The sequence below is a fragment of the Heterodontus francisci genome, chromosome 40 (genome assembly GCF_036365525.1).
Source record: "Heterodontus francisci isolate sHetFra1 chromosome 40, sHetFra1.hap1, whole genome shotgun sequence".
NCBI lineage: Eukaryota > Metazoa > Chordata > Chondrichthyes > Heterodontiformes > Heterodontidae > Heterodontus > Heterodontus francisci.
This window is the reverse complement of record NC_090410.1, coordinates 9,430,862-9,454,155: the sequence shown is the minus strand read 5'-3', so window position 1 is coordinate 9,454,155 and position 23,294 is coordinate 9,430,862. Positions and strand designations below refer to the sequence as shown.

Below are 23,294 nucleotides of genomic sequence, written 5' to 3'. Positions count from 1 at the left end.
TGACCTCTTGTGCATCCCCAATTTTAATTGCATCACCATGGGTGACCATGCCTTCAGCTGCCTGGGCTCTGGAATTCCCTCCTTAAACGCCTCTAACTCTCCTTTTAAAACCTACCTCTTTGACCAAGCTTTTGGTCGTCTGTCCCAATATTTCCTTGTGTGGCTCAGTGTCAAATTTTGTTTGCTAATGCTCCTGTGAAGCACGTTGGGACGTTTTACTATGTTAAAGGTGTTGTATAAATGCAAGCTGTTGTTGTTGGGGTAGTGAGGAAAAAGGATGTGTAGGATGGCATTGCTGGAGTTTAAGGAACAAGGGTGCAGTGAGTGCAGGAAAGAAAGAACTTGCATTTATATAGCGCCTTTTGTGATCTCAGAGCTTCACAAAGCAGTCAATGAGGTACTTCTGAAGTAGTCGTTTAGTAGTATAGAACTTGAGTATTGCTGAAAATAGAAGCATGTTGTCGAAGCTTATTGTCTTGCACTCATCAGCACAATCTGCAAGAATACCAATGTAAGGGACAGCAACGACTTTACACTGTATGAGAAGAGAGTGCTGATTGGTTGGCAAGTGAACTCTGATTGGTAGAGGCATTGCCATGGAGAATGCATCAGTTTATAGTGACTGACGGTTAACTGCCAAGCTTTGGTAGAAAGTTAAGCCAGGCAGTTGACTCTGATTGGTCAAGCCATTGCCCTGAGGAATGAACCAGCGAATGACTATCAGAAAAAGCTTCGACAGCATGTCTCTATTTTCAGCAATACTTCCAAGTGTAGTCACAGTTGTAGTGAAGGGGTGGTTGGGAGAGAGAGAGATCTATGAGAAAGCTTATCAAAAAATAGTAAATCAAAGTTTGTGCTTTAAAAACTTGGACTGACTCACAACCATTCAAATTAGTCAGTCACACCCTAGCTGTCGAGATTACCCACACCTTGCGTCATTTCCCATTTTTAAAAAAACTTAACATTCCTTTCAACAGACGCCCTGAGAGGGAGAACACCCAGTATGTACAAGGCTGTACCAGGAGTACTCTGTGTACAATTTCAATCTCTGTCTTACCGCCTTCCAGACACTGGGAACTGGATCGAAAAGGGCAATCTAATCAATACTGAGCTGCAGGCAATTGTTCCGAAGGTGCCAGTCTGCCTCTGATGCCAGTCCTAACATTGAGTGCTGACAGGCTGCTCAACTATGGTGTGCATCACACCTGAAGCCCATTCTGCTCTCTCCTCCTGTGCATATGTGTGTACACGTGCGCCCTGGCTCACACTCTGGCCTCTGCAGTTGGCCTCAGCACCCTTTGAACGAGGGGGTGGGGTTCAAAAGGAAAACAGAAGAAAAAAAATCAGTGTAAGTGACCATGAAGCTGTGAAGTTGTCACAAAAACACAGCTGATTCGCCAGTGTCCTTTCGGAAGGGAACTTGAAAGTGTGCGGGCCGAGAGGTGATGCCAGACCCTCACCAACGTGGTTGACTCTTAACCGGCCTCTGAAATGGCCGAGACAGCCGCCCGGCTGTATTCAAGAAGGTGGCTCACTGTCCCATTCCGTTTGGGGAAATGTGCATCTGGTTTGGGAATGAAGGTCTCTGTTCTCTTCCTTTTAACCTCCTCATGTCCTAATATTGCTGATCATTGTTTTATTACAGAGTGACTGCCACTGCCTCGAGTGTGGGGGCTGCTGGGATTCCCGCAGGAGGCATTCTGACGCTTGCTATTATCTTGGAGGCCATAGGTCTGCCCACGAAAGAGATCTCTCTGGTCCTCGCTGTTGATTGGCTGGTGTAAGTAGCCTGATTTCTATATCTGCACCGTCAGTCAGCAAACAAGGATTTAGGATATAAAACACACGTGTAATTAAACTATCTTCATTATTACAGTATTATAACCTGTAATAACTTGCAATCAGGAGGGAGTACCCTGGCTGACTAACCTGACACCTAGAAACAAGTTTTAGCACCACCTGTCCCTTCCCCCAGCTGGTACTTTGGCACAGACCAGCTGGCTCAGCAATGATCAGGAATTTGACCCCAAGCCATCTGGCCTCGGAGGACTCAGTGCCCCTGGGCTGAGAAGTGGGTGTAACAGCCAGAATTCCCGCTGTTGGACACTGACCAGCGCCCCCAACAACCCCTGCCTAGGCTGGAAAGTGGACCTTCAGTGAGCATTTGGTGTCAACTGTGATGCCCACTACAGTCAAATAGCTGGCCAACGCTCATCGCCGTCCCCTGAGGGCTGCCAGTGTTCAATGGAACCTGAAACCCAGCAAAGAACAGTGCTCGTGGTGGGGGGGGGGGAGGGGGAGCAAGCTGGCATTATAGTTAGGGGGAGAGCCTAGTCTGCACACAATCTAGCCATGCCTGGGTGGTGACACTATTTGCGACATTTTCTCTTTGTTGCAGAGATCGCAGTTGCACAGCCCTCAATGTGGAAGGTGACGCTTTTGGAGCCGGCATTCTCCAGTGTTACGCTGACAAGCAGGGATCTGGGCAGCAGGCGGAGGAGCTTGCTGAGGTGAAATCGGAAGCAGCGATACCGGACAAGTCCGAAGAGGAAGGAATGCTCCTCATCAAGAAAGACGTGAAGGTGACCTATGAAGGGACGAGCAGCTCACTGGAGAAGGAATCGGTGATGTGAGGCCTAGCTGTGTCGATCAGAGTTTCCACTCCTGGACAAATACTTCGGAACCTCCCACACATCTGTTCAGAAAATTGGAAGATTCTCCAACCTCTTGTCCCCTTCTCCCACAAAACTTGGGGAAGCTTGAAGAGCATGACTTGGGTGAAAGAGGTTTTTGAGAAGTCAGTGCCAACATGCGGAATTATTTTCTCCTTCACTGTCACTCCTCACCACTCCCATCCTCTGGTCCAGAAACCATTCATGCCTGAGGCCCAGTGGTTTATGAATTCCAAAATTTCACGATCAGCTGTGGGGGCTTCTGAATAAAGCATCTGCCTTGATGTGTTTTACGTCTTTGGACCTGAAGAAACCAATTTGATCTTTGCTCTCCAAAAAAAAAAGAGAAACCAACAGTGTATTAGGAGTGGCTTGTAGACCCACTGTATATTGATACTGCCTCAGCACGAGTGCCATTTTTGTCCTGGTTTTACACGGCCTCCAGCAGTCCCTCTCTTGTGTTGTGTACGTCGCCGCAGCTGTGCTGTGGCTGACTGTTGTTGCGTTTATTTTTTTGTGTTGCTGGTGCCTGTGCTTCTTTTAAGTCACCAGGGGAAGAGGAGGGGGTTGAGTTTAATACTCAGAATGAGCTGTCTATGTTCCCCCATCTTCCTCTTTGGTAAGGGACTTTTATTTGTGGAGGAGAGGGAAGGAGGAAAATGACAGCACAATTTTGGCGAAGAGGGGAGGAAATGAAACAGACATATGCATTTATACGCCTAATCATGCTTACCCATCTTTTGAAGTGTCACACGCTGAACTATTTTGGAGTGCCGTGACTGTTAATGTGGGTGCATGAAAAATTAGTGTGTGTGGAAGTCACCAGACAGGGGAGCTTTCTGTCCTCTCTCGCAACACTGCAGCTGAACATTAGCTGTGGTTCAATTGATTACACTCGGGCCTCAGAGTCTGGAGGATGTGGGTTCAAGTTCCACAGAGTCGAGGCTGACACTCCAGTGGTAGTACTGATGGAATGCTGCACTGCTCGAGGTGTCATTTTGTGGGTGAGAAGTTAAACCCTGGCCCTGACTATCCTTTCTGGATTCCATGTCACTATTTCAAAGCAAAGCCAGGGGAGTTCTCCCTGGTGTCCTGGACAATATTTATCCCTCAACCAACATCTAAAAAAACAGATTATCTCGTCATTTCCCACATTGTTGTTTGTGGGTGCTTGCTGTGCATAAATTGGCTGCTGCACTTGCTTCATTGATTGTGAAACACTTTGGCACATCCTGAGGTTATGAAAGGCGTTATATAAATGCAAGTTCTTTCTTTTTCCAGGCTTCTGGTCTCCCACATTTATCTGGGCTGGGGATGGGAGTGCGGGAGTCATTCACTGTCTTCCTTTATCCTCATTTGTCAAATTGGAGTTTAGTCAATGCAAGCCCTCTCTAAAGAAACATGACTGTTGTGGTGACAACTAAAAGTGTGGAAAACACTACATAACAGGGAAAGTAGAGGGTAGGGGAGAAACTTTAAAATGTGCAAACTCGGAATTGTTGACAATAGATTCCAGCTGTTCATTGAGTGTTTTCCCTACACTTTTTTTCACAAGTAAAAATTAAATCTAATGTATGGAATTTTCATGCTGACTTGTACAGGTAAACAATTGGAACTGACAGTTTTAAAATCTCGTACGTTCTGAATTGTAAAACAAGACGGGTTAGTATTTTAGTTTTCCGTTTCAGGAGCCCCTTGGCATTAAGGTAGGGTTGCCAACCCTCCAGGATTGGACTGGAGTCCCCCGGAATTGAAGATTCATCTTCTGGAAACAGCTGAATGCAAAGCCCAGGAGAAAAATCTTTGAAAAAAACAATCGGGGGTTCTTCTTATTCATTTCATTTTCTTTGAAAAGTTTGCTTTACTAATTTCAAAAATATTGGAAATTGGAAAAAGACCCGATGGACCAGGTGGGGTGAATTGGCAGCGGCAGGTCATGTGATGAAACCTCCAGGAATGCATCCAAGCAGAGTTGGCAACCTGAGATTCAGGGCAGGGTCTTCACCAAAGTTTTTGAGGGCGCGGTGGAAGAGAAAATAATTTTACATGCGTTTTTGGACATGTCATTCGAGGCGATTGTTATGTTTATATGCCAGTGGCCTGTAGATGGGATGGGGGAGGGGTATGAACTGGATACCCTCAGTGATTTGGTCAGCGTCTAAAAGGTTTGTCAGCTCTGGTACTGAACCTTCTCCTTCAGATGCTGATTGAGCCACTCTGCATTTGCAGAATTTTCTGTTATTTTGGGCAGAAAGACCAGTCTTTGCCCCTTCCCCCAATACACAATACTTTTCATAATGTTGCTTCCCTCTGCCCCTCCCGCCTCTGCTCTCTCTCTCTCTCCTCCCCCACTCCCAAGCTCTGACGGTCAGAGCCTCATTAGGCCTTGAGTTTCCTTCATTTTACAGCCAACGAATCCTTTCCCTGGGATCTTGGGAATTTCCCACACGTTTTAGGAGTTTGGGAAAATATTTTAAGCCAGTTCTCCTTAAACTGGAGCACACCAGCAAGGAGGAAAATTAGGATATATTTAATGAAATAAATGTAACATTGCAGAACACAAGCAAGTGTGTGAGTTGTCTGTCGGAGGGGCAGGTTAGTACTGTATATATATTCTAGAATATTAGGATTTTTGCTTCAGCTGTAAAATGAATATTTTAAAGCAACAAACAAAATAAATTCAAGGCTGTCGATTTGTGGTTTTGGCTGATAAAACCAATCAATATTAGGTATATCAAAAATCAAGAAGGCTAGAGAAATGCTAACCTTTCTATCTAGAAGACTAGAATTACAAGGAGATCGAAGTCATGCAACAGCTGCGTAAAGCCCTGGTTAGACCAAATCGAGTACTGAATGAAATTCGGACACCGCCCTTAGGAATTATATAGTGACCTTGGAGGGAGTGCTGTGTAGATTTACTGGAAAGGTAGCACCTGTGGAGACAGAAACGGAGTTAACGTTTCAGGTCTGTGACCTTTCATCAGAACTGATCAAACACTCTGATGAAAGGTCACAGACCTGAAACATTGACTCTCTTTCTCTCCACACTGCTGAGTATTTCCAGCATTTTTTATTTCAGATTTCCAGCATCCGCAGTATTTTGTCTTTGTTTTACCAAAATAATACCTGGACTCCAAAGGTTAAATTACGAGGCGAGTTCACACAAATGAGGGTTGTATTCCCTGCAATTTAGACGGTTAAGGGATGATTTGATCGAAGTTTTCAAGATATTAAGGGGAACAGATAGAGTAGCTAGAGAGAAACTATTTCCACTGGCTGGGGAGTCTAGGACTAGGGGCGGCATAGTCTAAAAATTAGAGCCAGACCTTTCAGGAGTGAAATTTGGAAACACTTCTTCATGCGAAGGGTGGTGGAAGTTCGGAACTCTCTTCCGCAAATGGCAATTGATGCTAGATTAATGGTTAATTTTCAACCTGGGATTGATAGATTTTTGTTAACCAAAGGTATTAAGAGATATGGGGCAAGGTTATATGGAGTTGGATCAGAGATCAGCCATCATCTCATTAAATGTTCTCCTCTTGTTCCTATGTTGCTATGCACAGATTACGTTCCCCAAAACACAGGGTCAATCCTATAATCATAGAATTATGCAGCACAAAAGAAGGCCATTTGGCCTATCATGTTGGCTCTTTGAAACAATTATCCAATTAGTCCCATTTCCCTCACATTTCACACATAGCCCTGCAAAATTTTCCATTCTCAAGTTTCCAATTCCCTTTTGAAATAAAATAAGAATTTAACTTATTCACTCACTGTAATTCAGTAAGCTGTACCATTAACATTGGGTTCTTTCAAGTATGGGCTGTGTCTGGAGAGAGCATTTTGAGCTGTTTAACATGGAGGTGTATTACTGGTCTGTCACTGTAACACTTGGATTTTTTTTTTTATTCATTCATGGGATGTGGGCATCACTGGCTAGGCCAGCATTTATTGCCCATCCCTAATTGCCCTTGAGAAGGTGGTGGTGAGCCGACTTCTTGAACAACTGCAGAAGGGAGTTTCAGGATTTTGACCCAGCAACAGTGAAGGAGCGGCGATATAGTTCCAAGTCAGGTTGGTGTGTGGCTTTGGAGGGGAACTTGCAGGTGGTGGTGTGCCCGTGCAACTGCTGCCCTTGTCCCTCTAGGTGGTAGAGGTTGCAGGTTTGGAAGGTGCTGTTGAAGGAGCCTTGGTGAGTTGTAGCAGTGCATCTTGTAGATGGTATACACTGCTGCCACTGTGCGCCGGTGGTGAAGGGAGTGAATGTTGAAGGTGGTGAATTTGGTGCCAGTCAAGTGGGCTGCTTTGTCCTGGATGGCGTTGAGCTTCTTGAGGACACAGTACTAATTACAGGTCTGTCACTGTATAAAACTGCGTTATAGGTCTGTCATTGTGTAATACTGGGGATGCAGTACTACTAATAACAATGCCATTAATGAATAATAGGCACTTTACACTAAAAGTGTGCTTTTAATTGCAGACATGCAGTTCCTCGCCATCAGTGACAGTAATATGATAAGCAGACTAAATTGTTTTGGGTTTCCTGAGCTGCTATTGGCACTTTTAAGTCTAACTAGATGGGATGGGATAGGATTCCCTCCCTAGTATCCATTGCCTGCAATCTTCCAAGAAGTCTCTGAAGTGGTAATTTTAAGGGGTACAGTAGCATAGTGGATATGTTACTGAATTAGTAATCCAGAGGCAAGGATTATGATCTGGAGACACGAGTTGAAATCCCACCACAGCAGGTGAAGAATTTAAATTCAGTTAATTAGATAAATCTGGAATAAAAAGCTAGTGTCAGTAATGGTGACCATGAAATGTCCAGATTGTTGTAAAAATTCATCAGGTTTACCAATGCCCTTTAGAAAAGGAAATCTGCCATCCTTACCCGGTCTGGCCTATATGCAATGTGGTTGACCCTTAACTGCTTTCTGAAATGGCCTAGCAAGCCACTCGGTTGTATTAAAGAAAGGGGCACACCACCAGCTTCTGGAGGGCAATTAGGGCTGGGCAATAAATGCTGGCTACTTGTGATGCTCACATCCCATGAATGAATTAAAAAAAAAAAAAATCTGTTTAGGTTGTGCGATCTCCATGTGGGGAATGTTGCTCAGAGACCCACCGACTCGACTGAAAGTATTTCACATTACGCGCATCAGAGCAACAACACTTGTAAGGAAATGGGTTCAGTGACGACATGCATTTGTCATTGTGCAAACACAAGAAAAGTGCTCAATGCCTCTTCTCCCTCCTCAGATCCTGATACCTGTTATAAATACATAAAATACTAGAGGTGCTCATCAGCACCTGTGGAGAGAGAACCAGAGTCAACATTTCAGTTTGATGACCTTTCATCAGAACTGGAAGAAGTTGGAGCTTAAATAGGTTTTAAGCAGGTACAGAGGCAGGGAAAGGGGAGGAAAGATCAAAAAGGAAGGTCTTTTGAGGGAGTGGAGGTTCGGGGAGATTAAATGACAAAAGGGATGATGGTGCAAGACAAAGGAGGTGTGAAAATGGGACAAATAACAAAAGATGGGTCTAACCAGCAGAACCATTATCGGCATTTGCTGTCTGAAACTGTGGACGCAGTCATGATCTGAAATTGTTGAAATCATTAAGTCCTGAAGGTTATAACGTGATCTGAAACAATAATATCCTGTGGTTGCTAACTGGGTATAGGTTAGGGCAGGAGTGTCTAAACTAAGGCTATCTGGTTTTCGAGTCCTGAATATACAGCTCATGACGTAGGGGCATCTCGGTCTCTATTTTCAGGGTCACTTATTTGTTCTGTTTGAATTTTAGGGAGAATGGAGGTTTGGGAAGGGCTGATCTTCGTGCTGTTGTCTTATTAGTAGATAAATTTGAATACCCAAGATATCTTTGCAATGACAGCTTGAGATCCTTGGATATTAATGGGAGAAAGGATTCTTAGGTCCATTCCAGAGAGACAAAGTCCACATCAGTTCATGTGGACCAAAAGCTTTGGACGCTCCTGGGTTCAGGTCTAAGGTGCTGGTACTCTGACACCACTGGGGAGCAATGTATTCTTCATGGCTGGGCCTAGTAAATGCGATCAATGTCTTGTGTTATTTAAAATGCAGTTGTATTTCTGTTTTCTGTCTGTGCATTTGTGCCTTATATGTTGTAATTTCCATTTTTGTGACTTGAACAGTGCCCCAGGTGTCTGTGATGTTGGTTTGAGTGACATTTAGAAAAGAACATTGTGTGTGTCTCTCTCCGGTATTTGCGTCAATCCAATTGTATTTTGCGCATGTGTTTTTAAATGTGTTATTGTAATTGTACAATAAGTGAGGTATAATTCGGCGGCCATTTCTGTCCCCCACTCCCCAAGTCCGAAAGTTGGTCAGGAGGTTGGGGTTCGAGGGTTAGGTTCAGAGGTTTGGCAATGAGGATAATTTGTATAAGCCTGGACAATAAAAAGATCTCAACAAGTCAAAATATGGCAAAAATTGTCTTTTTTTTTTGAAGATTTTTTTTAGTGTATTTTAGTGTCCAACTTGATGTAAAAAACCAACCAAACCAGTGTCAACCCACACAGGATAAAAACCAAATCATTGTTTGGATTGTCAAAGGGCCCAGGATATATTGGAACTGAACGTTGGTCATTTACTTGCCTCCCTAAGTCTTCCTCTGGACAGTCTTCATTTGCCCTAATGTTTCCAACCAAAGTGGCCTCCTGTATTATGGGACCTTGGCCCGTTTATGTGTGTTTTTGAACCAAAGAAATAGGGCCTTCTTTCCAAACAGGATGTCATCTGAGATGTTAACTTAGCCTTCAGCTGCTGCTTGACCTATTTCCAATATTTCATCATACAGAAGGTAACTGGCCTTCTCAAGGTCCGTCTGATCTCTTGGACTGGTTTCCAACACCTGACGGTGTCGGAGAGGAACTTTCTGGAGAATGTTTTCCTCATATTGGCCCTGGTATTACCTCTGCCTTTTGCCTCTCCCACAGGTTCTGGCATCTTTGTGCATCATTAATTTTCATTGCTTCGCCTTGGTGACCATGCCTTTGGCTGCATTAGCCCGAACCACTGGAGTCTCTTCCCTGAATCCCCCTGCCTCTCTACCTCTCTCTCCTCCTTTAAGACATTCCTTAAAATCTATTTCCTTTGACCAAGCTTTTACCCACTGGTCCTTATATCTCCTTATGTGGTTCAGTATTTGAAAGCACTTCTGTGAAGTGCCTTTGGATGTTATACTAGGTTAAAGGTGCTTGCAATTGCAAGTTGTTGTTGTGAGTGACTTTATCCTGAACCACCGCTCACCCCTCGCCCACCTTGCTGGTCTCTGTTTCTCCCTCCAATTCACTCCCTGTGTTTGTCTCTCTCTCTCTCTGGGAGTCGCAGCTGATCCTGAAATAGGTTACGCGTGACTTTTTAAACTCCCTTGTGAGTTATATTTATAAGTTTAATATTTATGGGTTTAATTTATTAGCCTTCCACACAGAGATAGAGATTATAGAAAGGAGGCTATTTGGCTCATTGCGTGTGTGCCGACTCTTTGAAAGAACTTCCAATTAGTTCCAATCCCCTTGCCCTTTGTATGAAACACATAGATTGGGAGAGAAGAATTCACCACATCATTTGCCAAATCCCCACCCGTTAACAGGTTTTCTCTCAAAAATCCCAGGTTTCCAAAGCTGTAAATCCTGAATACTGTTCCCCCTTTCCTCAGATAGGCCATTCCCTTGGATGAGGTCACAAATTGAATTAGCTGCTCTGGCATCAATAGCAGACAGCTGTTAAGATGGGGTTCAGGTTACAGCAAAACACATTGCCCTAGGCAGGAATAGCAATGCAAAATTAGTGCATGATTTTAGCCGAAAGCCCTCTTCTGGCCAGCCCATCATGAGGCCTTCAGAAATAAACAGTTCTGGAACATTTCACAATGTATTTCCCTCAGTCTGGGCCATATGTGTTGCTTGTAATTTATTACTATAATGTAATGAATATTGGAATTTTTCCCCAACATTGTTCCCTTTGCCAATGACCCCCTAAGCCCATTGCCTTCTCCTGAAGGTGCTGACTCTTGCTGGGTACAGGCTCCATAGGTGCTGACCCTCAGGGGGTATGGGTCCCACAAACATCTGTCAGGGTGCAGGCTTCACCAACCGAACAGCAGCTCAGCCAAATGACCACCTTCGGGTGAACCAACCGGTGAGTTGATGGCCATGTTGGGAGAGGGGGCATCATAGCCGAGCCCAATCCTGACCCCACCCCAAAGCCTAAATATTGCATGCTTTTGAGTAGTGATCAGGAGTGGGTACCCCGGCTAATTTCCCCTCCATGACCCCCAGCCCAAAGGTGCTGAGGCCAACTGTAACACTCCAACTGCTGCTCAGGCGAGGAGCAGTTAACTCTGCACATTCAAGGGATTGAACCATGGACTGAGTTAGTTTAGCACGGCTCAACTCCACACTAGGAGATGTATTTGCCCCTGGACGTTTCTTAAAGTAAAATCTCCTTCACTGATCTGTAATTTGTCTCTAGGTTCCACCCTGCCACCTTCCTCTTCCATTTGCTGTTTGCGACTGACTGGTCTAATTGGGCGTTCGAACAAGTATTGTTGAGTTTGGCAAAGCACCTCCCTGGCAACCATAGTTGGTGGAGAATAGGTCAGATCCTTGAAGGTGAGGTGAGGGAAATGCATGGCAGATTGGTGAAACTTTGGTGAGGAATGGGAATGTGACTACCAGCTACAATTGCTAATATGCACATAGAACATGATAATGGACTAACTGTAGGTGCCTGTAAAAGCTTTCAGGTTTACAGAAGAAATAGCTTTGTTGATCTCTCATGGCATTGCACATTGGGAAAGTCAAGACCAAACGCATTCTTCAGCTGAAGTGGGTTTTGAGGGTGTTGGATATTTGGACCAGGGTAATATAACTTCTGTCCTTACCCATATAGTCCCATTATAAATGCCTATGTCCACTCTTGTAATGGAAACTGCTTATGGAACTTCATTAGGCTGTAGTTGCGACTTCCCTCCAGGGGTGGCACCTCCACTGGTAGGACGGTATAATAACAGCCTACACAAGATTAGAGTGACAAATTCATCTGTTAATATCGCTACGACTGACCGCTCAAGTCAAAGCCCCCAATCAAAATATACATTTCTGATTGTGGTGGGAGAAACACACCATTGATTCAGTCCCGTCCCTCCACAGATCGCCTAACATATCATTTTAAACTTTCCAAATTAAAGACGCAGCCAAATTGTACCATCTATTAACCCCCAAATGAGGCGAACCAAACCGGGTGTCTTTAGATCAACAAATGAACTGTTTAATTAAAAAACTAAATTCTTAAACACTACTAAGATATAAACAACATTTAAAATAGAAAAAATTAGAGTCCTTGCATATTTGTGCTCCTGTTGAAGTGAAATCTTCCAATGTGGAATAGTTCTAGGTTGCTTGAAGTCCTCACAGCCGTCTGATGGGGGGAAAAAGGTTCTTCAACAGGAGAACAGTCCGTAGTCTAATTCAGCAGTTGAGTTGATGCTCTTCTTTTCCAGCTATGAATTTCAACAATTACAGTTCAGTAGTTAAAAGAATTTGGTTACTTTCTTTTAAGAAATTAATCTAGCTTGACATCCAAATTCTGAGAGTATAATAAATGGGGTTTAAATAAACCAAGAGAGAGCTCTCTTTTCTTTCAGTATATGCTGGTCCAGTTGTCTTGTCTATCTGCATATCAAAGCCAGCTTTCCAACTAGTTTCAAACGTCAATCAGCAACAATGTATCTTGTGTCTTTGTCCTGAGTGGCTGTATCCTATGGCAATGAGAATGCATTCTTTGTCTCAGTCTCTGGAGCTTGTTGCCTTAAAGCAGTACTGCTCCTTTTCCAGCCTTTAAGGAAAAAAAAACTACGGGATCAGAACAATATTTATAATGGGGGTAAAAAAGTTGACACAGGAAGCACACGCAGGTGTAAGATTTTTAATATATTATGGATATAGAGATTAAATTTAGTGTTTTAAAATTTAAGACTTGCATTTATATAGCGCTTTACACGACCACTGAAAGTCTCAAGGCTCTTTACAGCCAATTAGATGGGTTTTGTGATGTGAATAGTAATAAGTGATATGTATAATATTTCTCTGTGGAATGAATTCACTGTGAGTTCGGTAAATTGAATGTTGATCAATTGATATTTCGCTTTGTCTCGTAGCAGAAGTTTAATGATGTAACATCAAACACATTTCAACTCAATGGAGCTAAATGGCTGTACACTGATAGTTTTCAGTAAAAATGAATAAAAACTAGATTTAATAGAACCTAGCTTGTCATGTGTGTGTCCTGTGGATGTAGGGTAACTTGTTTAGAACATTTCTTCGTTGTAGTTCAGTGGATAGCACTCTGACCACTAAGTTAGAAGGTTATGGGTTCAACTCCCATTCTAAAGACCTTTAACACATTAGCCAGACTGACACTCCCGCTGCCAGTACTAAGGGAGCACTGCACTGTCAGAGGTGCCGTCTTTCAGATGAGATGATAAACCTAGACCCCCTCGGGTGGACGTAAAAAGATCCCATAGCATTATTCTGAAGAAGAGCAGGGGCATTCACCCTGATGTCCTGGCCAATATTTATCCTTCAACTAATACCTAAAACAGAATATATGGTCAGTTAACTTACTGTACATTTTGGGAGCTTACTGTGCATAAATTGGCTGCTGTGCTTCCTACAACAGTGACTACATTTCAAAAGAACGTCATTGGCTTTGGGACATCTTGAAGTTATGAAAGGTGCTTCATGCAAGTCGTTCTTTCTATGATGGAACATGTATCTCAATGGCTTTCCACCCCCTTGCCACCCCTGCTAAATATTTTTACCCTTCTTCTGAAGGTGTTGACCCTTACTGTGGTACAGTCCCATTGGTACCTTGAACATGAATGTGCACCAGCACCAGGAATCTGTAGAGCTGACCTGGGACGAAAAGACTAAAGATTTTGTGGATTTATTATTCTGAAAGGCATTTAAGGATGGTGACAAAGTGACTCCTGACGATGCATCTGGCACGCTGACGTTTGATCAGAGTGCTCCCAGCTGCGCACATGCGCAGAAAGGTCTCTTGCTGTCAGTAAGGTGCTGCGCATGTGCAGCCTATGTTCTTGCCAGGACTAATTCCCGCATGTGTGCAGAAACATCATTGCACAGCCTTACTGGAATGTCATCCAGCCCCACCCCCCACCAGTCTCCCGCTCGCAATCTCCCTCCCTTCCCCTGCCTATCCTTATCTTGCCACTCTTTCTCTCTTTCCCCCGCTTCCCCTATGTGGAGCAGGAGTCGGGGGGAGGGGGGGAAGAAGCGGGAGGCAGCAGGGGGGGAGCGGGGAAGAGGCGAGAGCGAGCGGCTGATGGGGATGAAGCGGCGACGGGGAGCAAGCGGCCAACAGGTTAGGGCGGGGGGGGGGGGGGGGTGGTTGAAGTGGGGAGCAAGTGGCTGAAGGAAGAAGGCAGAGGCAAGGCTGGGAGCAAGCGGTGAGCAGTGGGAGGCAGTGCCAGGGAAGAGAAGCAGGATATTGTTTGGGGTGGCATTTGCAGCGACTGAATTTAATTTGTTTTTGTGATAAATTGAGCTATCTTTAAATCTGGCAGCTGCGTAAAATGTCACAGACAATGACATTTCAGTGCATGAGGCTGCATTTGCACATGTGCCACCTAGTGGTTGTGTTGTCAGAAAATGCAGCCTATTTTTAAACCAGTTTTTGAATATCAATAGCAGAATTAAACTTGAATTTTGTAAGTCAGTATCTGGTAAAGAAAATGATTGTACAGTCCAGCAATGCCTCAATATTTAAAATTTTAATCCTTGTTTTTAAATCTCTCCACGGTCTCGTGCCTTCTTATCTCTGCAACCTCCTGCAGCCCGACAACTGCAGAGATAATTGCGCTCCTCCAATTCTGGCCTCTTGCGCATCCCCTGATTTCCATCACTCCACCACTGGCAGCCATGCCTTCAGCTTCCTACACCCTAAGCTCTGGAATTCCCTCCCTAAACTTTTCCCCTTTTTCACCTCTCTCTGCTCCTTTAAAACTGACATTTTGACCAGGCTTTTGCTCACCTGTCCTTTTTTTTTGAGAAGGTGGTTGTGAGCTGCCTTCTTGAACCGCTGCAGTCCATTTGGAGTAGGTACACCCACTGTGCTGTTAGGAAGGGAGTTCCAGGATTTTGACCCAATGACAGTGAAGGAACGACGATATAGTTCCAAGTCAGGATGGTGTGTGACTTGGAGGGGAACTTGCAGGTGGTGGTGTTCCCATGCATTTGCTGCCCCTGTCCTTATAGTTGGTAGAGGACGCGGGTTTGGAAGGTGCTGTCTAAGGAGAATTGCTGCAGTGCATCTTGTAGATAGTACACACTGCTGCCACTGTGCGTTGGTGGTGGAAGGATTGAATGTTTGTAGATGGGGTGCCAATCAAGCGGGCTGCTTTGTTCTGGATGGTGTCGAGCTTCTTGAGTGTTGTTGGAGCTGCACCCATCCAGGCAAGTGGAGAGTATTCCATCACACTCCTGACTTGTGCCTTGTAGATGGTGGACAGGCTTTGGGGAGTCAGGAGGTGAGTTACCTGCCTCAGGATTCCTAGCCTCTGTCCTGCTCTTGTAGCCACAGTATTTATATGGCTACTCCAGTTCAGTTTCTGGTCAATGGTAGCCCCAAGGATGTTGATAGTGGGGGATTCAGCGATGGTAATGCCATTGAATGTCAAGGGGAGATGGTTAGATTCTCTCTTGTTGGAGATGGTCATTGCCTGGCACTTGTGTGGCGCGAATGTTACTTGCCACTTATCAGCCCAAGCCTGGATATTGTCCAGGTCTTGCTGCATTTCTACACGGACTGCTTCAGTATCTGAGGAGTCACGAATGGTGCTAAACATTGTGCAATCATCAGCGAACATATCCACTTCTGACCTTATGATTGAAGGAAGGTCATTGATGAAGCAGCTGAAGATGGTTGGGCCTCAGACACTACCCTGAGGAACTCCTGCAGTGATGTCCTGGAGCTCAGATGATTGACCTCCAACAACCACAACCATCTTCCTTTGCGCTAGGTATGACTCCAGTCAGCAGAGGGTTTTCCCCCTGATTCCCATTGACTTCAGTATTGCTAGGGTTCCTTGATGCCATACTTGGTCAAATCCTGCCTTGATGTCAAGGGCAGTCACTCTCACCTCACCTCTTGAGTTCAACTCTTTTGTCCATGTTTGAACGAAGGCTGTAATGAGGTCAGGAACTGAGTGGCCCTGGCGGAGCCCAAACTGAGCGTCACTGAGCAGGTTATTGCTAAGCAAGTGCCGCTTGATGGCACTGTTGATGACGCCTTCCATCACTTTACTGATGATTGAGAGTGGGCTGATGGGGCGGTAATTGGCTGGGTTGGACTTGTCCTGCTTTTTGTGTACAGGACATACCTGGGCAATTTTCCATATTGCAGGGTAGATGCCAGTGTTGTAGCTGTACTGGAACAGCTTGGCTAGGGGCGTGGCAAATCCTGGAGCACAGGTGTTCAGTACTATTGCCAGAATATTGTCAGGGCCCATAGCCTTTGCAGTATCCAGTGCCTTCAGTCGTTTCTTGATATTACGCAGAATGAATCGAATTGGCTGAAGTCTGGCATCTGTGATGCTGGGGACTTCAGGAGGAGGCCAAGATGGATCATCAACTTGGCAATTCTGGCTGAAGATTGTTGCAAATGCTTCAGCCTTATCTTTTGCACTGATGTGCTGAGCTCCCCCATCATTGAGAATGGGGATATTTGTGGAGCCACCTCCTCCAGGTAGTTGTTTAATTGTCCACCACCATTCACGGCTGGATGTGGCAGGACTGCAGAGCTTAGATCTGATCCATTGGTTATGGGATCGCTCAGCTCTGTCTATCGCATGCTGCTTACGTAGTTTGGCACGCAGATAGTCCTGTGTTGTAGCTTCACCAGGTTGACACCTTATTTTGAGGTATGCCTGGTGCTGCTCCTGGAATGCCCTCCTGCACTCTTCATTGAACCAGGGTTGGTCTCCTGGCTTAATGGCAATGGTAGAGTGGGGGATATGCCGGGCCAAGAGGTTACAGATTGTGGTTGAGTACAATTCTGCTGCTGCTGATGGCCCACTGCGCCTCATGGGTGCCCAGTTTTGCATTGATAGATCTGTTTGAAATCTATCCCATTTAGCACTGTGGTAGTGCCACACAACACGATGGACGGTATCCTCAATTTGATGGCGAGACTTCGTCTCCACAAGGACTGTGTGGTGGTCATTCCTACCAATACTGTCATGGACAGATGCATCTGCGGCAGGCAGATTGGTGAGGATGAGGTCAAGTATGTTTTCCCCTCTTGTTGGTTCCCTCACCACCTGCCGCATACCCAGTCTAGCAGCTATGTCCTTTAGGACTCAGCCAGCTCGGTCAGTAGTGGTGCTACCGAGCCACTCTTGGTGATGGACATTGAAGTCCCCCACCCAGAGTACATTTTGTGCCTTCGCCACCCTCAGTGCTTCCTCCAAGTGCTGTTCAACATGGAGGAGTACTGAGTCATCAGCTGAGGGAGGGCGGTAGGTGGTAATCAGCAGGAGGTTTCCTTGTCCATGTTTGATCTGATGCCATGAGACTTCATGGGGTCCGGAGTCGATGTTGAGGACTCCCAGGGCAACTCCCTCCCTACTGTATACCACTCTGCCACCACCTCTGCTGGGTCTGTCCTGCCGGTGGGACAGGACATACCCGGGGATGGTGATGGCAGTGTCTGGGACATTGTCTGTAAGGTATGATTCCGTGAGTATGACTATGTCAGGCTGTTGCTTGACTAGTCAGTGGGACAGCTCTCCCAACTTTGGCACAAGACCCTAGATGAGGACTTTGCAGGGTTGACAGGGCTGGGTTTGCCGTTGTCGTTTCTGGTGCCTCGGTCGATGCCGGGTGGTCCGTCTGGTTTCATTCCTTTTTATTGACTTTGTAGCGGTTAGATACAACTGAGTGGCTTGCTAGGCCATTTAAGAGTCAACCACATTGCTGTGGGTCTGGAGTCACATCTAGGCCACACCAGGTAAGGACAGCAGATTTAAGGGAATTAGTGAACCAGATGGGTTTTTACAACAATCGACAATGGTTTCATGGCCATCATTAGACTAGCTTTTAATTCCAGATTTATTAATTGAATTCAAATTCCACCTTCTGCTGTGGTGGGATTTGAACCCATGTCCCCAGAGCAATACACTGGGTCTCTGGGTTACTAGTCCAGTGACAATACCACTACGCCACCGCCTCCCCGGTGTCCTAATATCTTCTTATGAGGCTATGTCAGATTTTGTTTGATAACACTCCTGTGAAGCATCTTGGATATTTTATAGCATTAAAGGCTCTATAAAAATGCAAGTTGTTGATATAAAAGTATAATAAGTGTTGTAAATATCTTTAATGATGATTTTAATTATCTAAAGCCCAATTACTGGTAAAGAATGATTGTCTGGTAAATGGAATGAGCACAACGTTATACATGTTTAACAATGGATTAATCTAATAATAAAAAAGTTAGATATGTGGCGCCCCCTTTTGTACTGGAACTACAATGCATATTAAAGGACATTTTTCTGAAGCCAGAGACATTTAAAGGTAGTTTCTCAATATTCTTTTTTCAACTGATATTTTTCTTCTCTCTTGAACAGACTGACTTTTCTGGAGTCCAGTTCAACGAGCACTGGGCATCCTGCACAGGTTCTGGCATGCATTGATTATTCGTCTGTGAACCTTGACAGTGGGTCTCAGAAGCTATTTAACCATAAGTGGCATCACAGTTGATTCATGTCCTATCCTGACCCAAAGCGCACACATGCTCACTTTCAAGCGAGGTTCACTGGATAGTGACCAGGAGTGGGGACCCTAGTGGAGTTTCAGCCTTTACCCACTCTGTTACCAGCCCCCAACCTCCGCCTCGTTGGTGCTGATTTTCTTTATTTGTTTCATGGAATGTGGGTGTCGCTGACAAGGACAGCATTTATTGCCCATCCCTAATTGCCCTTGAGAAGGTGGCGGTGAGCTACCTTCTTGAACCGCTGCAGTCTACCTGGTATGGGTAGACCCGCAGTGCTTTTAGGAAGGGAGTTCCAAGATTTTGACCCAGTGACAGCGAAGGAATGGCAATATATTTCCAAGTCAGGATGGTGTGTGGCTTGAAGGGGAACTTGCAGAGGGTGGTGTTCCCATGCGTCTGCTGCCCTTGTTCTTCTAGGTGGAAGAGGTCGCGGGTTTGGAATGTGCTGTCGAAGGAGCGATGATGAGTTGCTGCAGTGCATCTTGTAGATGGTACACACTGCTGCCACTGTGCGTCAGTGCTGGAGGGAATGAATATTTAAGGTGGTCGATGGGGTGCTGATCAATTGGGCTGCTTTGTCCTGGATGGTATTGAGCTTCCTGAGTGTTGTTGGAGCTACACTCCTCTAGGCAAGTGGAGAGTATTCCATCACGGTCCTGACTTGTGCCTTGTAGATGGTGGACAGGCCTTGGGGAATCAGGAGGTGAGTTACTCACCACAGAATTAGAGCCTCTGACCTGCTCTTGTAGCCACTGTATTTGTGTGGCTTCTCCAGTTCAGTTTCTGGTCAATGGCAACCCCCAGGATGTTGATAGTGGGGGCTTCAATGATGGTAATGCTGTTGAATGTCAAGGGGAGATGGCTAGATTCTATCTTGTTGGAGATCATCATTGCCTGGCAATTGTGTGGCACAAATGTTACTTCCCACTTATCAACTGAAGCCTGAATGCTGTCCAGATCTTGCTATATATTGACACGGACTGCTTCAGTGTCTGAGGAGTTGCGAATTGATCCCAGTTGTAGTGCCAAAACTGTCACCCTGTCTGAGATCAGATAACTCAGCACAGACCAGGGACTGGACTTTGGGCATCCTGGACTGTAGGGGTCAATTCTACATCAGACCAATGTATCCAGAGGTAGTAAACTATCTGATTAATGTATGATGAATGTTGGCTAATGAGGCATCTAATCAAAAGCACTGACAAGGTCAAACATGATAATGGTTTACAGGCATTAACCATGGTTAAATTATAGCCTACGATTCAGCCAACTTGTTTTTTTATAACGTGGATTCAAATCAACTTCTCATAAATTCCTGGCATGCTGTAGTTCTTGGTAGTTAACATTGGTTTAAGCTGCTTTGTTCAGTTAACAGATTAACTGCGGTATTGCATTAACTATTAACTTCTATCCTTGCGAAACCTCTCTGTCGACCTTTGTGTGGGCTTCAAAATGCTCGAATTTCAAATCCCTCCACAGTCTCATTCTGACCTGACCAAGATGTATTTTCGAGTCAGATGTCCTTCCAGCCCTCTGAGTGCTTTTTGTCCACTACTTTGAACATTTTCCTGAAACTAATTTATCTTGAAAAAACTCTTCCCCCTTCCTTTAAAACAAACTTCAGCAATGCCATTTGATATGAGCACCAACAATGTTGGATCAAGTTCCCCCTTTGCCCTGAGGTCTACCTGATGCACAAGAGCCTAAGGGTCAGCAACCACCTCATTCCCCCCGCCCACCAACTCGCACTGCTCCCTCGGTGGAAGGATCAAATACATTCTACTCAATGCCATCAATGGTTTTGTAATACATTGTTTTTTATTCTTTCATGGGATGTGAGTGTTGCTTGCAAGGGCAGAATTTGTTGCCCATCCCTAAATGCCCTTGAGAAGGTGGTGGTGAAGCAACTTCTTGAACTACTGCAGTCCTTCTGGTGTAGGTACCACCCAGGAAGGGAGTTCCAGGTTTTTGACCCTGCAACGGTGAAGGAATGTCAATATAGTTCCAAGTCAGGATGGTGTGTGGCTTGGAGGGGAACTTGCAGGCGGTGCTGTTCCCATGCATCTACTGCCCTGGTCCTTCTAGGTGGTAGAGGTTGCATGTTTGGAAGGTGCCGTCAAAAGAGGCTTGGCGAGTTGTTACAGTGCATCTTGTAGATGGTACACACTGCTGCTACTGTGTGTCGATGGTGGAGGGAGTGAATGTTTGTGGTTGGTGTGCCAATCAAGCAGGCTGCTTTGTCCTGGATGGTATCGAGCTTCTTGAGTGTTGTTGGAGCTGCACCCATCCAGGCAAGTGGACAGTATTCCATTACGCTCCTGACTTGTGCATTGCAGATGGTGGACAGGCATTGGTGAGTCAGAAGGTGAGTTACTTGCTGCAAAATTCTCTGACCTGCTCTTGTAGCCACAGTATTTGTGTGGCTGGTCCAGTTAAGTTTCTGGTCAATGTTTAAGCCCCAGGATGATGATAGTGGGGATTCAGTGATGGTAATGCTGTTGAACATCGAGGGGAGATGGTTAGATTCTCTCTTGTTGAAGATGGTCATTGCCTGGCACTTGTGTGGCAGAAATGTTACTTGCCATTTATCAGCCCAAGTGGATTTATGAGTGTACATCTTGGTGTACATTGACACTTAAAAAAATGTGAATTTCCCTTATTTAGACAATGCCCTTTTGCAAAATGCTTGGAAATACTATCTACATAGAGTTACGTAGAATTTACGTAGAAACAGACAATTTGGCCCAACATGTTTATGCTGCAAACAAACCTCCTCTCACCCTTCTTTATCTCATACTTTGGACATATCCTTCTATTCCTTTCACCCTCATGTATTTACCTATCTTCCCCTTAAATGCATCTGTGCTATTCGCATCAACTACTCCCTGTGGTAGTGTTTTCCACATTCACACCACTCTCAGGGCAAAGAAGTTTCTCCTGACTTCCCTATTAAATTTATTGGTAACTATCATATTTATGGCATATCATTAGTAGCAAACTAGTGACAAAATACTATACAGGACACCATGGGTGACGTGCTGCTAGGGCTAGAGGAATAATCGCAGAGAAGCAGAGTAAAGGGGCGATTCTGTGCTTCCAGTCAAGAGCTGCCATCAAAAGGGGCCATGAATTGGCGATTGGGCTGCAACATTGTGGTCCCAAGTCCCCGAGACTGTGGATACAGCTGTAGATGGGAAGCATGGGAGTACCCCTTAAATGCATTCTACCAGCAGCTGGACAACATATCTCTCTTACGGAACCCTCTCTTTTAGGAACTTTAGATCCAGGACATATGTCAGGAGGCACACTCTTTATATTGATCTTGCAATTATTTTTTTTGTACTGGGCTCATCCACTGGATAAATATATGCAACCGGATCACGCACTTTCCGTTTACAGTGTTACTGTTGTCATAGATGTGAGCATAGGGACTGCTCTAAATGATTAGTGTAGGCGTTCTGATTATTGGTGTCAGCCTGGTTGCTAGGAGAAAGTCTGATTCCTGCGTTGTGGGACTCGAGTCCAAGCAAAAGGGAAGCAACTACTGGACTTGAACCATTACGTCCTATCTGATCAAAAAGACTCATACTAAATGTTTATGAGCTTTCCAATGGCTCACTAGGTAAATACTGCAGCTGGTGCAATGGAAAGAAAGACTTGCATTTATACAGCACCTTTCATGAGCTCAGGACATTCGTAAGTGCTTTACAGCCAATGAAGTACTTCAGGAAATGCAGCAGCCAATTTGTGCACAATGAGGTGTCACAAACAGCTATGTGATAACGACTGGGCAATCTCTGTTAGTGATGTTGGTTGAGGGATTGGCTGGGAGTCTGGGAAAAACTCCTCTGATCTTCTTCAAATAGTGCCACAAGATTTTTTACAATCACCCAAGAAAACAGACAGGGCCTTGGTTTAACATCTCATCCGAAAGACATCACCTCTGACAGTGCAGCATTCCCTCATTACTGCACTGGCAGTGGGACTTGAACTCACAATCTTCTGACTCAGAGGCAAGAGTGTTACCCACTGAGTTATAAAGAAAGAATGGCCTGTTTCCTGTTATAACTTCTATAAATTGCTTTAGACAGGCAATCTTTAACCTCTTCCTGTGGCAGCAGATAATGCTTGTTAATTGGTAGGAGCAACATAGGTTGACCGGAAGAGTTGAGGGGGAAAAGCTAACTTGGACAACAACAACTTGCACTTATATATCGCCTTTAACGTAGTATAATATCCCAAGGCGCATCACAGGAGCATAATTAAACAAAATTTGACACCGAGCCACGTATGGAGATATTGGAGCAGGTGACCAAAAGCTTGGTCAAAAAGATAGGCTTTAAGGAGTGATTTTAAGGATCAGAGACAGAGAAGGTTTACGGAGAGAATTCCAGAACTTCGGGCCTAGCCGGCTGAAGGCACGGCCGCCAATGGTGGAGCACTAGATATCCATCCAGGTTCGAGGCCCGATCTCTGCTGAACCTGATTGGGAAGTGATTGGGACATTACGGTTAGCCTCAAGGCCACGTGGTGGGGAGAGCGAAAAGTCAGTCAGCATTTCCACTGCTCCCGATCACTCTCCTTGTTGGAAAGTGTGTGTGTGTCAATGGTTGAGGATCAGGTTGGGCTAAGATGTGAATGCCTTCCATAAACAAATAGCTTGCTGACACTCAACAGCGACTACACTTCAAAAGTTCTTCATTGGCTGGAAAGCATTTTGGGATGTCCTAAGGTTGTGAAATGCACTATATAAATGCAAGTTTTTCTTTCACTAGATGTGCTT

The 23,294-nt window shown here is 45.0% G+C and overlaps 1 protein-coding gene across 1 annotated transcript in view; it reads left to right on the top strand.

Moving 5' to 3' along the window:
• Window positions 1-12,981, top strand: part of slc1a5 (solute carrier family 1 member 5) — a 36,081-nt gene extending 23,100 nt beyond the window's left edge. Inside the window, exons 7-8 of the mRNA XM_068019019.1 lie at window positions 1,646-1,780; window positions 2,399-12,981. Of these exons, the coding sequence (XP_067875120.1) occupies window positions 1,646-1,780; window positions 2,399-2,633 (370 nt within the window). The 3' untranslated portion in view covers window positions 2,634-12,981. The remainder of the gene's footprint in view (window positions 1-1,645; window positions 1,781-2,398) is intronic.
• Window positions 12,982-23,294: the final 10,313 nt, after the last annotated feature.